General features: G+C 42.9%; 1 protein-coding gene across 4 annotated transcripts in view; it reads right to left on the bottom strand.

Moving 5' to 3' along the window:
* LOC121167089 (nibrin-like) overlaps positions 1 to 15,327 on the bottom strand; it is a 36,336-nt gene extending 21,009 nt beyond the window's left edge. For 2 of the 4 annotated variants that reach the window (XM_040996470.1, XM_040996472.1), the window contains exons 1-7: positions 15,179 to 15,324; positions 13,814 to 13,816; positions 12,741 to 12,871; positions 11,602 to 11,750; positions 10,673 to 10,832; positions 8,573 to 8,676; positions 276 to 393 (exon numbers count right to left, since the gene is read on the bottom strand). In XM_040996470.1, coding sequence (XP_040852404.1) covers positions 276 to 393; positions 8,573 to 8,676; positions 10,673 to 10,832; positions 11,602 to 11,750; positions 12,741 to 12,871; positions 13,814 to 13,816; positions 15,179 to 15,215 — 702 coding nt within the window. In that variant the 5' untranslated portion in view covers positions 15,216 to 15,324. Of the gene's footprint in view, positions 1 to 275; positions 394 to 8,572; positions 8,677 to 10,672; positions 10,833 to 11,601; positions 11,751 to 12,740; positions 12,872 to 13,813; positions 13,817 to 15,178 lie in introns of all 4 variants that reach the window. The other 2 variants (XM_040996471.1, XM_040996468.1) reach the window with 2 other exon arrangements.
* Between the last annotated feature and the right edge of the window lie 2,107 nt (positions 15,328 to 17,434).

Here is a 17,434-nt window from a genome sequence, read left to right as displayed (position 1 = left end):
CCTTGTTTGGCACAGAGAAGACACTCTATGGATGCTTACTGACTGAATAAGCTAGGACAAAGTTTCCTGTCCTCTGCGTTTACATATTTATATAAACCAGCTCAGTTACCAGATATTAAGAAGTATAATTATATACATGATCACCTGGCAGACGCTGGTGCCTGCACTTCACAATTCTGTACAAAAATTCTCAAATCAAATACCTTATCAGTGTGAGAACAATAGCACGTGTTGATTTATGGTCTTCTTTAGGAAAGTATAATTTCTAACATTACCTGCTTGGCATTTAAAAATACAAATGTTTTTCCTTTGAAGATCTCTTTTCTTTCCTGCCGTCCCGACAGATCAATATTATTATTTCCAATGGCTGGTTCATCAATAGGTGGGTAAAAACTGTAAAAGTTTGTAAAGCATATTGTAGTTACACACTACTTTTAAATTGATTTAAATTTCTGATACCAGAAAAGCATAATTTCCATAAAATCACAACAAGTTCTTTTTAAGGTAAGATTTTGTTTTAATTTGGTACAAAATGACCAAAAGCCACCCATGTGCCTTTTCAGGAACTATAGTGAGAGGTACTGCACAGCACAGCAGGACTGGCTTTCAGTTCCTCAGAATAACCAAGGTAGACAATCATAATCAGACACATGGGAAACACACATGACTCAAACAGTTAATGTGAATTGCAAAAGGGTGGAGAGAAAAAAGATCAAATTTTATCAGTAGCTCATGTTTACTGGGGAGCCACTCTGTGTTACTAAGGCTCACATTTAGTTCTGTGAACACTACCATAATATTGTTTCAGAGCATTTTAGAAAAGTTCACAATAGTTTAAAACTTTCTCTAGAGTAAAGAACGTATTTTTCTGCTCTTTAATAAGATGCTATAATATTTTTTAAACGTCTGGGGAGATGAGAAGAAAGCAAGGAGGAAGTAAAACTGAACAGATAATTCTTAAAATCTCATTAGGCCATTCTTTGAATTCCCTAAGAGATTTTGTTACAGTTGATGCAGCTTGTCTCTTTAGCTCTCGGTAAAACCCAACATAAGGATGACTACAGGGAACAAGACAGGAAGAGGCAATTCACAACATTTAAGGGTTAACTCTCTTCAGAGAGCAACATCGAACAGGACAATCTTGCAATCTTAATGGTGATCAAAGGAGGTAGAACTGATTTCCCTGCTTCCTCCTTCCAGCTGCCATCTCGCTCCGCCTCCATTTCTCCTTGGCCACACAGAATATGATACATCTGCTAAAGTAAAGCTGAGTCTTGACAGAAAAGTGGAAAATTTATGACAACTTGAAGAATACTTAGTAGCATTTCTCCAATCCATCACAACAAATGCTCTAAGTGTATCCTGAAATGATTTCTGCAAGCCAAAATCTCGGGGGACTGGGTGACAATATAAAATTCGAGCTACCATGTTAACTCTCCTGTGTCTAAGCTACTTTTAAAATGACATAGTTCGGGCCCGGCACGGTGGCGCAAGTGGTTAAAGGTCCTCGCCTTGCACGCCCAGGATCCCATATGGGCACCGGTTCTAATCCCGGCAGCCCCGCTTCCCTTCCAGCTCCCTGCCTGTGGCCTGGGAAAGCAGTCGAGGACGGCCCAAAGCTTTGGGAACCTGCACCCGCACGGGAGACCCGGAAGAGGCTCCTGGCTTCGGATGGGCATAGTATCGGTCCGTTGCGCTCACTTGGGGAGTGAATCATCGGACGGAAGATCTTCCTCTCTGTCTCTCCTCTCTGTATATCTGCCTTTCCAATGAAAAAATATTAAAAATAAATCTTAAAAAAAATAAAATGACATAGTTCACTTTTAGCAGATTACTGTACCTAAGAAAAGAGTTAGCTGTAATTTCGTTCAAAGAATTTAAGATTCTACACTGAACTAGGATCGTAAAAATAAGCATAGAATTTCCCTTCAGCTTTTCCTAACAATACTATGAGAGTACTAACTATTTCTGAGTCTAGAATATTTGGTTCTTCCACTAAATACGATGAGGGCAGAAATCTAATAGTTTAAAAAAAAAAGATTTAATTATTTGATCGGATAGAGTTCCAGAGAAGGAACTCTGGGAGGGAAGAGAGAGCCAAGCCAGAGCACTATCTTCCATCTGTTGGCTCACTGCTTTCACTTCCCAAATGGCCTCAACAGCCAACGTGAACCAGGGTGAAGGCAGGAGCAAGGAGCTTCTTCAGGTCTCCCACATGGATGGAAGGGTCCCAAGCAGTTGGGTCATCTGCTGCTGCTTTTCCCAGGACATTAACAGGGAACTGGATCTAAAGGGGGTAAGTCAAGACACGAACTGGTATCCATATGCCATGCTGTCAGCACAGCAGGCGACAGCTGAGACTGCTGCACAACAACCTGAGTCCCTGTAAATTTTTTTGGCTTATTCAATCCTCAAGTGTATCTTCTGCCTGGTTTATGGTAGACATTCAACAGACATAAATATAAATTATAACTTTGATACATATACAAAGTATAAACATCTCTCAACTTGTGGACTACAAATTTAGGTATTAAAATTCTGGGATTAAAACAATGTACTGGGCCCAGCAGCGTGGCCTAGCGGCTAAAGGCCTTGCCTTGAACACGCTGGCATCCTATATGGGCATCGGTTCTAATCCCGGCAGCTCCACTTCCCATCCAGCTCCCTGCTTGTGGCTTGGGAAAAGCAGTCGAGGATGGCCCAAAACTTTGGGATCCTGCACCCATGTGGGAGACCTGGAGGAAGTTCTTGGCTCCTGGCATTGGATTGGCACAGCACCAGCCATTGCGCTCACTGGGGGAATGAATCATTGGATGCAAAGATCTTCCTCTCTGTTTCTCCTCCTCTCTGTATATCTGGCTTTGTAATAAAAATACATAATAAATATTTTTTTACAAACCCACAATGTACCTTGGTTTACTTTAAACACTGTGTAATTTGAAACTCACCACTAGGTACAATCTACCTTGACAAAAACACAGATATAGGGAAGAACTACCCTGAGCAAAGAACACCGATGCATTAGTGGGTAGCTGGAGAGAAAGCCGTACTTGACCTGGCACACAGACTGCGATCTCAGCTTCACCCCTGTGCTCCAACTCCAGGACAAACACAGATGATTAATAACACAGTGAGAAAAAGCGTGCCATGTTCTGAACTTCAGATTCCTGGATGAGGCTTTCATTTCTCAGTGTACTGATGAGAACAGAGATTAGTGAGAACCATACAACTAATTAAAGTCACTATTTCTGAAGTAATGTTTTCAAGAAGTTTCAAAGCATTTCTGGTGCTCCAGTGATCAGACAGCTAGTAAGAAAACTAGAAAACACAAATATAATCTGATAGAAATATAGATTAGAGGCAGGCTGCTTCAATAGAAGGCTACCACAAATACAAAGTAGCATAAAAATATTTGAAAATATACTTGGCCTGATTGTATAAAATGTTAAGAGCCATAAGTAAAATAATGTTTTCATAGTAACTGGCACACATTATCCACATATTTATGTAAAGATAATCAAGAAATACTTTTTACCATTTACATCATATACTTGTACATAAATGTTTATCTCATCTTCAATAAATATCTTCTAAACCACAATAATTCATTTTGCTTTTGTCTTTTAAGATTTTTCAAACACACTGAGCACGGATTTCTCCAAACACACTGAATACAGTGAAATCAGTATCCCCAGCAACAACTACTCCCCCAGGACCTGCACAGCTCCCTGTTTCATCAGTGTGCTGGGAGCATGTTCCTGCTTTCTCGAACCACTTACTACACTGCTTCTTTACATGATCTCTAAAAGCTTAGCCCAAGGGGCAGCTACAACTTGCAGGTGTGCGGCACAATGCTTTGCCTTGGATTTTAACTGATTATATATGCTGTTCTCTACTAGTACAAACTTGCTAAATGTTCATGTACTGACTGTTTCAGATTGGTGTGTTTATTAGGCCTAAAACCTAATGGCAAGCTAGTGAGGTCAAATTTGTTCCAGTTTCACACTTGCAGGCAATAGACAGACTGCTGGCTCAGAGACAAAGCAGGCAGCATAAGCATCACTGTTTGTAGGTCACGTCCCTGATCAAGGACCGTGGCAGGATAGTCAGTATCTTGTGTGGATTGTGCTACCAGGGAGAGAACACTGACCTTGGGCCCGCCCGTTTCGTAACAAGCAGCCAAAAAGCCTGCTGTTTGAGAACAGGCTCGTGTAAAAGGCCTTCAGAGCACTGCATTTTTGGCACACCACACAAGCTGTGTAAGAATACAGGGTACTTGGGCCCGGTGCAGTGGCGCAAGTGTTTAGGGTCCTCGCCTTGCACGCCCGGGATCCCATATCCCATAGGCATTGAAGGCTAGTTCAATCCAAGCAACCTACTATCCAGCCCCCACACACACACTTGCAGATGCCTTTCTGTCTAGCCACCCCTGTCCCTGCCCTGGTTTTCATGCTCTCCAGTGGGAGTGGTTACCCACAAGGGAGGTGCCCACTATCTTCCTACTAGGCCAAGCCAACTTCCGGATTGTGCACTCTCCAGGTGGTTCTGGCACTTAACTTAACAGAATTGGACTCCTGTGCCAGCCTCTGCCATCTGATAATGTGGCAAAGCCCAACTAACCCTCACCCACTCTAATTTTTGCTTGCACCAGTCAGAACAGTCAGCCCAATATGGCCCTTCCCCAATCTAGCTCACATGAGGCCCACAGGTGTTGTAGCCCTGCCTAGTCTGGTCTGCCCCCATCCCAACTCATGCTCTCCAGTGGGAGTGGTTGTCCAGCAGAGGAGCCCACATTCCCCTGGCGGCTTTACCTCCTCTCCCCTTCCCCCCGCCCCACCCCGGTTCTCAAGTGTGCTATTTGGGCACTGCAACCACATCTGGTATGGCTCACCTCACCTTGGCATTCCTTAATGTGCACTGGTATGTGTTGTGACCGAAACTGGCCTGACCCACACTCTATGCTGGTGCTCAGATTCGCCAGCAGTTGATGTGAATGGGTTCAGCCTGGTCTGCCCCCAACCTATGCCATATGCATGATGTAAAGATTTATTTCATCTTTATTACAAAGTCAGATATACAGAGCAGGAGGAGAAACAGAGAGGAAGATCTTCCATCTGATAATTCACTCCCCAAGAGACTGCACCAGATGAAGCTAAGCCGATCCAAAGCTTGGACCCAGGAACTTCCTCCAAGGTCTCCCACGTGGGTGCAGGATCCTGAGACTTTGGGCCATCCTCCACTATTTCCCAGGCCATAAGCAAGGAGCTGGATAAGAAGCAGGGCTGCCAGGATTAGAATCAGCACCTATATGGGATCCCAGCGTTTGCAAGGCGAGAACTTTAGCTGCTAGACCACCACACCTGGCCCAAGATAAAAATAAATATTAAAAAAAAAAAGCCTACTACTGCCTGTCTGCCTTCCTTCTTTACTTTTCTCCCTCCCTCCTTTCTCTCTTTTCCCTTCAAGGTCACCAGCACTGGATAGTCTTTGGCCAGATCTTCAAATATCCACAAGGTAACATGGGCAGTGATTCTAGGCTGTTGTGCCGCCTCTGTGTGTATGCTTTACCCTGATCCTCTTCTGGCCACTCTGGAGGAGGTCAGCACCTCATTGGGCCACCAGGGCAGAAAATGAAAGGCCACGTGGATGGGGCCAGCAGAAAAGCAAAGAGCAAGCTACAAAGGAGACTCAGCATCTCAGACAACGTCCACAGAAGCCTGCTGACAGTGGCTCTCTAAGGTTCTGTCACCTGCCTACTTCTGCATTTCCCCTGGTGACCATGTCCACACTCAGGACCTCAAAGGATGTGTATGAGGCTGAAGGTGATATTAAAAGAGGATGGGGAGGCCCGGCACAATGGCTCAGTGGATAAATCCTTGCCTTGAAAGCACTGGGATCTCATACGACTAAATCCTTGCGGTGCATGCCCTGGGATCCCATTTGACTGCCAGTTTGTGTCCTGGCTGCTCCACATCCCATCCAGCTCACTGCCTGTGGCCTGCACAAGCCTTGGAGGATTGCCCAACGTCTTGGGATCTGCACCCACATTGGAGTCTTGGAAGAAGCTTCTGGCTCCTGGCTTCAGGTCGACTCAACTCTGGCCATTGCGGCCACTTGCACATTGAACCAGGGGAATGAAAATCTTTCTCTCTGTCCTACTCTCTATAAATCTGCCTTTCCAATAAAATAAATAAATTTTACGAAGTAGAAGGACAAAAATCACAAACTACCACTACTACCCAGTACTTCATACCCATCGTGATATAGCATAACACATAACCATGTGTTTATGGTGATGCTGATATTAACAAATCTATATCTGTCAGTCCTATAAAACATAGCTCATACATATGTATGCAATAAGACATGCTTATGAACATGAACCACTACGTTACTGCTCTAACAATAAAATGAGTGGGCCCGGTGCAATGGCTCAGAGATTAAATCTTTGTCTTGTAAGCACTGGCATCCCACATGGGTGCTGATTTGTGTTCCAGCCGTTCCACTTCCCATCCAGCTCCATGCTTATGGCCTGGGAAATCAGCAGAGGAAGGCCCAAAACCTTGGGATCCTGTGCCCATCTGGGAGACCCAAAAGAAGCTCCCGGCTCCTGGTTTCAGATCAGCTCAGTTTTGGCTGTTGCAGCCATTTGGGAAGTGAACCAGCGGATGGAAGATCTTTGGCTCTGTCTCTCTTTCTCGTCATAAACCTGATCTGTCTTTCCAATAAGAATAAATAAATCCTTACAAAATAAAAACATTAGTAACACTGCAACATGCTGATAAAAAATGCTTTTGAAATTCTTAACTTGCTTAACACTCCTAAACTTAAGGCCATTTGAAATAGCCAGTCATTCTATAGAATCAATGTAAGCTTGTAATCATACAATCTGGCCACACTGAAGGCTTTTGGGCAGCAGGTTAGGGGTCTAACAGGTTGCAGGCAGTCGCACCCATGGCAGGAAATGTGGGGTGATCCAACCAACAGCCTTTGGTGTCACCAAGAACCCCAGGCTTTCGGGACTGGTTGGTCCCAGGCAAGGCAGGATCCCCAATCTCAGGGAGCACAGAGTGGGCTGTGTGTCCTAGCGCTGAAACACACAGTGCATGCTGTGCTGCCTGCCCTGAATCCAGTGCAGAGGAGAGGAGCATGTCCAGGTGCACTCGAATGAGTCGGCCTGCTCCTACAAACCAGCTGAGGTCCTCAGATGCCACCTCAAAGACAGAAAAGGCCAGAAACTTCTCAGAGTTAGTGACAGTAATCTATGGACACAGCCAACAGAATCAGCTAAGTTTTCTATGGCTCCTGAGATGTAGCCATTAGGTGAGATGCAGAGAGCTTTCTGAACCTTCACACCTAATCAGTTCGAAGCAGCTATAGAAGATGAGACAAATGTATATCCTCCAGCAGCCCTTAAGAAAAGGGGTTGGAAATCTCTTAGTGGGAGAGTGAAACAGGACACATAAGTAGCAAGCTTAGCATCACCAACTGGAAGTCAAAGCCCCCCTACCTTATGCAATGTGGTCTATCTACTTGTCAATCAGATGGCCCCTTCCTCAGGAGGCACTCCCCTCACCTGGGACTTGGGGTGGTATTAGGTACTACCCCTCTTTCCAGACTCAAAAGAAGCCAGTCAATGGCAAGCAGCACTTTCTCTTCCCTACCCAAGATAACAAGATTAAAGCAGAAAATCTCTTTACAACCCTTCCTCTCTCTGGCCACTCTAGCACTAAGTGAGTGTCTGTGATGGCCTTATCTTTTAAGTAAACCTTACCAAGAAAAAAAATACAATCTATTTTGTCACATACCCTATAATTCACTGACTTGTATATTTTGAGTAAACAAGCTCTTCTCCTATGTAACTGACTAAAGACATTTACCATTTTGTAATGCTCAGCATTTTGATCATACAATTTGGAATAAATAATAACAAATACTTTCCCTTGTAACCCTAATTCTTACTGCTTTAAAGCATCACTAACAATATCCATAAACAGATCTCCAAGTCTAGTGGCTCACAAATCTGGCACATATCATCCACATTTTGCTGCAATTACCAATAATCAACATTTCTTTTAACAGGCAAGTAGGATGAGAGCAAGCCATGTGCTCAGGTTTTATAGATGGAATTACTAATCTAGAGCTACTACACTGTGTCAGTGATCTCATTTTGAAATGAGGTAACAAAAGCAGTGCCCAGTGCCGTCAACATTTAGGTCCAAATATGTGGTTCTCCAAGAGGGTTGCTGCAGCCCCACTACCAAGGGTACCTCACCCATGACCCCGACACTGGCACATGAGCAATGCTGACCTATTTACCATGCTACAACAGTTTTTTGTTATATATTAGCAGTTAACATCTGTTTCACAGAGCTAAGAAATAACCAATTAAGAATTTGGGGTACTCTTTCTTTACATACTAACTGAAAAAATCTCATTAACATGGAACACACACACACAAGAAAAACGTGGAACACAGCAACTATCACATCTAGAATTCCAGAGAGTTAACCGAAAGTCAATGCGCTCATCTTTTCTGTCATATGTTGTTAATTAGAAACACATAATATACCTTTCTATTTGTGGAGGCTGTTTCTTGGACTGAACTGCTTGGAGAAATTCAGTAAAATACTCTGGCTTTACAATGGGGCATCCACAAATGAGTGCACAAATCGTCTAAAAGAAAGAAAATATATGTGGATATATATATATATAGTCATTATAATAGCTTCTTCTAAAGAAAACATTCAAGTTATAAACTACAAACATGCCTTTCTAATAATTGTTTTCTTTCCTTTTCTTAAGTTGATAAATGAAGTCACAATCTGTAAAATAGAATTTCATATTTGCTCAGTTTTATACCACAAACCAGAACTACTCAATTATCAGAAGCCAATGACACAGTAGTCCTTTGGGATAGGCAGAATAACACAAAGACTTTAAAAATGCATTCCAATTTGAAAAACATTACAAGTACACGTTCAGGCTGAAGAAATCTAACCCATCCTGCAGAGGCAATACACATTAAGAGATAAATGGAAATTTCTTTGGAGCCTTACTGCTTTCAGAAGGAGTAAGAGTATAGAATAAAGCCTCTTCAACACAGTAAGTCAAGGAGCAACTGGTTAGGCTCAGTGGAAGCTGATGCACACATAAAGAGAGAACGAAACTGTGAACTAACGTGAATCAAGCTATCAGCCTCAAGTAACACACATCCACAAACTCATAAAGAACTAGAAAATACTACTGTGGGCAATTAAAATAAGAGCTGGCATATTCTAGGAAATAATCCAACTATACAGTTTATACATATGTTTTCAATAATGCAGGCGTTAGGAGCGACCAGATTGAGGGTATCTCTAAAGACTGGAATCTGACAGATCCCAACTTCCTATGTGAATGAGATCATCCAAATCCAACATAGAGTATTTAAGTTCAATCAATACAGGACTGAATAAAACTGCAACACGTGCGATTCTGGGCTAAGCACGTAAGTGCTCCGAGTCGCAATTTGCTCTTCAAAATATAAAAGCTGAACTAAATACTCCTCAGGTTTCCCTCTGGTTCTAACATTCAATAATCTAAACAAAACAAAAGTAAAAAGCAAAACAAAACAAAACAAAACCCTATAAGCCTAACTATGCATTGAGAACGCTGAGCAAAAACTAATGATCAGGGTTTATTTTGATGTTTATTTTGCAAAAAGCGATCAGAAACACCAAAGAAGAAACGCTGCACACTCCATGGTGGTGTCTCTAATGGTGGTCATTAGCATGTCAGGTACTAGAAGTGTCCAGCTCTGAGGACTTGGCAAAATCTCCCAAGACAATCAAAGCATCTTTGACCTTATTTCAGGCTTCTAAACCCATGTATCATTACCTATTCCATTTGAGTAACTTAATATCTTAAGGGGGTTATGCTGAGCTAACATTTAAATATGTCCTCATGCATATTTTGGTTTTACAAATGTTTTATGAATCTATTACCTGTGAATTTATCAACATGAGTATTTTTTCAGTAAGTCTTGCTGCAGAAGCAAAAAAATCAATGTCCTAAATTTTCCAAGAGGGAACTATCTTTGTTCAGGGTAACTTCACCATGGTACAAATTTAACTTCAGGTTCAATCTGGGCAACAAGCCTTTCTCTTTGACAGCTATTTCATGCACATATATGTCCACACATAAGAGCCATTTATGCATAAATTAGAATATAACACTAATATTTAATTAATTATAACAAAAGGCTTATGCATCTTCAAACACAGGAACCAAAGTATTTGTGCTTTTCAGCCTAAAACAATCCCACATATCTTTTGCACAGTCAGCCTGTCTGACGAATCACATCTTAAATGCCATTCTTCAATTACTTTTGGATATATCAAATCTGATGAAAATACAAAACCTGAAAATATACCAAAATACATCACTGCTTTAATGACTAGTCAGCATCTTTGGAAGGTACATATCCATACATCTCAGGGCTTTAAAGATACAGCAAAGAAATCTTTGTGTGATTACAGCTTAACTGAGGGAGCATGAGACCATGAGACAATGTCAGAGACTGGAGGAAGACAATCTGACAGAAGAGACACATGGTGCTAACTCTGTGCTGTGGGTGAGTTCACTCAAGGTCCCAGAACTTGTTTTAATATGGGAACACAGTTCAACTTACTTTAATGGTGACTTTCACTGACATCATGACAAGGTGAGTACATTCTTTTGTCCAGCTGTTCACAGTGAGTCCTCCAAGTTGCAACACAGCTTGATTTAGAGCAGTTTTCCCAGACACATCTAAACAAGAAGAACAGGCAACCAAAGGCTCATACTCTACCCTGTGAATGACAATAAAGTTACGTTATCACAGTTACAAAGACTTTACAACTTTACAATACTTTACAACTTTAAACTTACAACATATTATTCATTTAATTTTGACACATTATAAATTTGTAACTTAGGAAATTCTTACCTCCTAAGTCTTGTATTCCCAAAGAAGAAAAAGACATGGCCAACATCAACATTACATTTTAACTTATGGAGCATCAAACAAACGAGGCTCCTATCACAACTCACAGGGACTAACACAAACTTTTACTCACCTGTCACCCCCCACCTGTGATCCACAAAATATACCAACCACACAGAGTTCACTACTGTGCTAAACGGGAAGTCAATTATACTGTCACCTTATAATCCTTATCTTTGCTTTAAAATTCAATTGTTGTGAAATAAAATTGTCCACTTTAATCTAATTTAAAACGTGTGGAGCCAGTGCCATTGGTTTGGTACACTAAGCTTCCACCAGGATTCCACATGGGCAACAGTTCATACCCCAGCTTCCCAAACGTGGATCCAGCTCCCTGCTTGTGGCCTGAGAAGGCAATCAAGGACAGCCCAAAGTTGTGGGACTCCTCAGCCATGTGGGAGACTCAGAAGAGGCTCCTGGTTCCTGGCTTCAGATTGGCCCACCTCTGGCTCTTGTGGCAACTTGGGAGTGAATTAGTAAAGGCAGGATCTCTCAGTCTCTCCTTCTCTCTGTTCATCTGCCTTTCATGTAAAAGTAAATCTTTAACAACAAAAATTAAATAAACAAATCCATACCTGAATTTACTTTCAAACACTCCAAAGGTGACTCTATCCCCTGTCTTCAAAGTTTGGGGAAGGTGATTTTGCATTTTTGCCTCATTAACAAAGGTACCATATTTAGAAGTATCTTTGATTGTCAATACAGGGATTTCATCAGTTTGACTCTGAAAATTAGAGAAGTAATTACGAGTCTTTTACAGCTCAAGCACATACAATCCAGGGGGAAATGATTCACAGGAGACATTTGATAACTTTTGAAAAGGGTAAAATAATAAACAGCTGCATATCCTGCCACCACAGGGAATGACAGCTACTGTTCTGGCTGCCTTCAAAGGACTAATTAGCAATTAACATAAATATCTCCCTTTAAGAAAATCTCTGAATTTCAGAATTATAACTCTTAGAACACACATTTTTCTTTATTTCTGTAAATCAGTTGGGACTTTCCCAACCCTTCCATTTCACACACTTGAGAATTTTATGATTGGCAGCAGTTTGCTTCATGCATAACATGACAGCTTCAGTCCTAAGTTTTCGTTTTGTTTTGTTTACATTATCAAAAGCACATGGTAAACACTGGGCGAGTAAAAACAAGGCATAAAGCCTAGAGGTTCTGACTTTTGGTAATAATTTTATTTTCTCTATTGCAACTTCTATAATAATGCTTTTCTACAACACAAATAGACACAAAACCTAAATGCCAGTAAACTAATCCATCACTGCATTTGCATTTGTCACTTTCTTGTTCAAACTAACTGCTTATCACTCTCATCACCCTGGTTCTGGTGAAAGCTAACAAATACCTCCAAGCCACAAAAGAGCTGTGGATCAGAAGAACAGTGTTTCCCAGGAAAACCGTCATTCCCACTGCGGAGACTCCCTTTACACACCCAGACTTTGTGTCCATCAGTCACATACTCTCTTTAAGAGCGAGCATCATGAATGTATCACAGCTAAGCCCAATAACTCTCACCACGGAACAGTCAATGTTGTTAAGTAAACAAATACAAATACAACCTACTTTCTCCAAGTTTCTAAGTCACTGAAACAAAAGCATAAAATGCTCAAACAGCTCTCTCTCTCTGTCACATCAAGGCAATATACTGTGATTTCAACTCTCACTGCAAGCTAGCAAAATACAATCAGGAACATACCAAGTTGGTCACAGCAAAATTAGCGGTTAACACTGCATGATTTCGACTGATTGACTGATCATCTTCAATTAGAATAGCACAGTTTTTCCTTCCAACGACGTACTCAGTGCCAGTCAAAAGTCTGTATGGTTCTAAGAGGAATAAAATCATGAGACACAAACACACATACATAAATGTGTACATTATATAGGATAAAATTCATGATGTGTCAAGAAAACACTTTGCTATTTCAATGTTAATCAGTTTTACATAAATTAAACTCCCATTTTCTATTAAACACTTATTGAGGAATATCAAAAGATCACCTACATTAATGCAAGGGCATACCATTTCTCTCAAGGAATAACAACAGTGAAAGGAATTAATACTTTCCCAAAGTATACATTTACTAAAATCCCAAGTAAAGTCCCAATATGAACTTGACTGGAGCTTCCATCCATTAGTTCACTCCCCAAATGGCCACAACAACGGAGCTGTGCCGATCTGAGACCAGGAGACAGGAGCTTCTTCCAGGTCTCTCATATTGAGTGCAGGGTCCCAAGGCTTTGGGTCATCCTGGACTGCTTTCCCAGGCCACAAGCAGGGAGCTGGATGGGCAGTGGAGCAGCTGGGATAAGGACCAGTGCCCATATGGGATGGCAGTGCTAACAGTAGAGGATTAGCCAGTTGAGCCATCACACCAGCCCCTATTCTTTGTTTGTAAATTTTTACCTTACTTTACTTATTTGGAGGACAGGGATACGCGTTCTGACTCACTGCCCAAATATCCAGGGTATCTGAGCCCTGGACTCAAACTAGGTCTGCCCACAGGTGGCAGTAACTCAACTCTGAGCTGTGGCCAAGGGTGCACTTTAGCCAACAGCTGGAGACAGGCTGAACAGGACTCCCAGGCTAGCCCTGCTACACAGTGCCAAATGTCTGCCCTGAGCAGTGCTATCCCTGTAACAGATGGCTAAGTCTCAGCCTGTCACTTACTCAGACCAGGTCCTGAGGGCAAATGCCTTCTCACTGCACACTCAGACCAGGCCAACCGTGAGCTGCAACTAACCAATCCCGCCGTTTCTGGAAGTCACCTCCTACCATCTGCTGGACTGTTGGGTACTGCTCTCTCAACCTCCACTGGCTCGGGCCACACCTTGATTCATGAAGCCTTTCCTCAGGTATGCTGTGCCAAACTCAATTTGTCTCAGGTCTGTCTTCTTTTCACACATCCACAGAAACTCTGAGAGCCACAAGACAAACTGAAATCTTTATGGGCTGGCCTTGCACTGGTGCAAGTTCATAGGGATGCCTATGTTGGTGTTTACAAAAGTCCTTCAGAGGCCAGATCATATTAATTCTCAGTTTGCATGCTGGCTTCGCATGTGGGCACTGGTTCAACCCCAAGCTGCTCCACTTCCCATCCAGCTCCCTGCTTTTGGCTGGGAAAGCAGTGGAGCATGACCCAAGTTTCCTGCACCCCTATATACACATGGGAGACAAGACGAAGCTTCTGGCTCCCAGCTTTGCACTGGTCCAGCTCTGGCCATGGAGGCCATCCCGAGAATGGAAGACTTCTCTGTCTTTCCTGCTCTCATTCAAGTGAAATAAAGAAATCACCTTCTTCTTTTTTTTTGTTTAAACTTCTTAAATAACCAGTCAACACTGCCTCTTGGGAGACCCTTTTTTTCCCAATCACAATGTGAACACCCTGAGCATACAGGCAATCATGGGTTTACTGGCTTACCCTTTTATCAGCCAATAAGGACCACAAACACCAGGCAGGCAACTAGCAACTTCCACTAGGGAAGTGCAGACACACAAGAAAGGGGCGGGGTGAAGTGGCCTGGCTTTTGCTGCAGCTCCCCTGGGACACCAGCATCCCAGGTTTGTGCAGGGGGTCCAGCCCAGCACCGCCAAGGCGCACTCTGACAGACAGCAACTGAGGCCCTTGCATCCCGGGGTTCCTGGCTTGGGCCTGACCAGCCCCAGTGTTGGACACATCTAGGGCAGTGAATTCGGAGATGCAAGATTCTGGTCTCTCTTTCAAAAAGAAAAAGTCTGGGCTGTCCCCTCTTGCTGACAGCACGGAAACGCGTCTGAAACAACAGACAGCTTCTCCGTGCACCTGTTTCTCCTCAGCCACCTCAGCCAGGGCTCAGCGAAGGGCCAGCCGCCCCACCGCCCATGCCCACTGCACAGCGCCGGGGTCCCACGGCCACTGCACAGCGCGGGACAGGGCCGGGCGTCCACCCGCCCAACCCCGGGGCCGAGGACAGCCGGCCTTCCCCGCCACGGCGCAGCCGGGACCACCACGCGCGTGCCAGACCCCCGGTTTCCTTCCCGTTCCGCCGTGCCCCGGAAGGTAAGGGGACCCGACCGGAAGCGACCCTCCCCGACTTCCTTCCCCGCGTTGGCGCTCCTCCGAACCCGGGCCCTCTGTCCCTCTCTGTCCTTACCTCGGGCTGGGCCCGCGGCCGGGAGGAGCTTCCACATGGGCCCTGCTGCCGGCCGACGCGACCGGCGCCAGCCCGCCTGCCAGCCGCCCGAGCTGCGGGGCGAGCGCTCCCGGGCCGCGCGAGCCTCTGTGCTGCCGGCGGGATGCAGCGGGCGTGCGGCCAGGGCGCGGGGCCGCCACCTGCTGGGGAGCCAGGAACAGCGCTGTCTACAAGTTCACCAGGTACTTGTTGGCAAGAATTGCAGAGTCCCCTAAGAAAAAGCTCTGAGAAAAACTTTGCAGTGTTATTTGCTATACGTTTAATAAAATTAATGCAAAATCAATCAAGGAGAAAAGATGTGTTTTAGCCAAGTACTTTTGGAGACCATTGGAATGTGATTCCAGTTGACTGCTGTCCAGTTTTGGTTTATGTCAACTCTTAAGAGTTAAGTCCAGCATGAAATTGTCTCCTACTAGACAAAATAATTGTGGTAAATAACTGACAAATTTGAAAAAAGGAAAAGAAACTGGATGCCTATATTGTCGTAGTGCCACTTTGGTAGAGTCTAACTTAGTGGGTTGCCTGGCAGAAGCCTGTTCAGAAGGCATTTTTTGGTATTGCCTTTTGTGCATTTTATTATGAAAATGCTGCAGTCATATTTAGTGAAAAAAGATCTGAATTATTGCTTATAATAGAAATAAAAGCAAGCATTGGTTGCTTAAACTGGTTTCTCATGTCCAACCAGAAAAAGAGAACTTTAGTTAAGGTAAGATAAGTAAATGCACACACATACACCATATATACTTTTTTGAGGGGGAGGGGTAGCTAAAAGGAAATCAATTGTATGTAATACTTTAATAAATTCCTAAAATATTTGACAACTGACATTTTCATTTTGGAAATTCAACTAAATCTAAAAGCATTGTAAAGTTACTATGGTTAAAAACGAATAAGAAATTTAAATTATCTTTGTTTCTCTGGTTTTTTTTATAACATGTAGAGCTGCTATTTTACTACTTGGGGAATGGGAAGTGAAAATTGGACCCTGGAGGGTTTCTACACGCTTTCATCACTTCTCTTTTAGAGAATATTAAAACATCCAGTGTTAACTGGAGTAAAACAATTACTAAGTACCATCAGAAAGGAAAGCCTTGAGTTTGTTAGCATTGTGACCTCCTGGAAGGAGAGATGTTGAGGGTGTTGAAAACAGTGCTTTTCCATGTGTCTGGTCTCTGATCCAAGTTATACGCGCAAACAGAAGCTATGAGCTTTCAGGGCACACACTACTTTAAATGTATAATGCAACTTGCTGCCAGAACCAGATGTGTTGAAGAAAGAAAACAAAACCACCTCCTTCCTATTGCCACCTTTCCATAGCTATTAAAGTCAAGTTTACTGTTCTGTTTTAACAAGTTTGTATTTTATTTTGCATAGCCGCACATCTGCTTATTTAAAAAATATACTTACACTTTGGTAGTAATGGTTCAGTACAAGTGAGTATTACAGCTTAATGCCTCTGTGTTCTAATTCTAAGTGTTCTTTTATTCCAGGTCTTATACAGCAGATAAGACATCTGTAAGGTCATTTTTTGAAATATATTATAAAATAATAAAAAAGCTAACATAATTAAAAAAAAAAGAATTGCAGAGAGAGCAGGAGAGACAGACAAATCTTTCAGCTGCCCTGTGGTTCCCGAATGGCTCAAAGATCAGGGCTGGACCAGGCCCAAGTCAGGAACTTCATCAGGTTCTGCCTTGAGGGTGGTAGGGGCCCAAGCACTGGGGCCATCTTCCAGCTGCTTTGGAAAGATTTTTTTGTTTAATCAACAACTTGAGGACGTTGTTGATTAATGCATTAAGATACCCCATGCATTTGGATTTCCTTGGTTGCAATGATTCATTTGTGTGGATCCCTAAGGAGAGTGTTAGCAGTGAGGATGATGGTTTCATGCCAAAGTAACTCCTTGAGATTTTCTTTATCAAATTCAAGTCAACTTATCCTAACTTCTCCATTGCATATTATGCTCTCATCTAATCATACATGAAGTATGGGTAGTCTGCCACTATGTCAATTTTTTCCTGTTTCAGGTTGGTTTAAGGTCTCCTAATGTATCATCATCTAACTGCAAGTCTCATCTTTTCTTCAAGCCAGGACACCTCCGACTACTTGAGAACACACGTGTGATGGTGTAATTTCTGCTTTTCTGAAAGAACTCGGAGGAGACCTGATAGAGGAGCTTGGGGAACATCTCTGTCAGGACACAGTCCCTGCAGGTAA

Source organism: Ochotona curzoniae, unplaced genomic scaffold (assembly GCF_017591425.1).
Source record: "Ochotona curzoniae isolate NIBS_2020 unplaced genomic scaffold, NIBS_Ocur_1.0 patch319, whole genome shotgun sequence".
In the NCBI taxonomy this organism is placed as follows: Eukaryota; Metazoa; Chordata; class Mammalia; order Lagomorpha; family Ochotonidae; genus Ochotona; species Ochotona curzoniae.
Note: the sequence above shows the minus strand (reverse complement) of the source record. Positions and strands in the feature narration are given on the sequence as shown.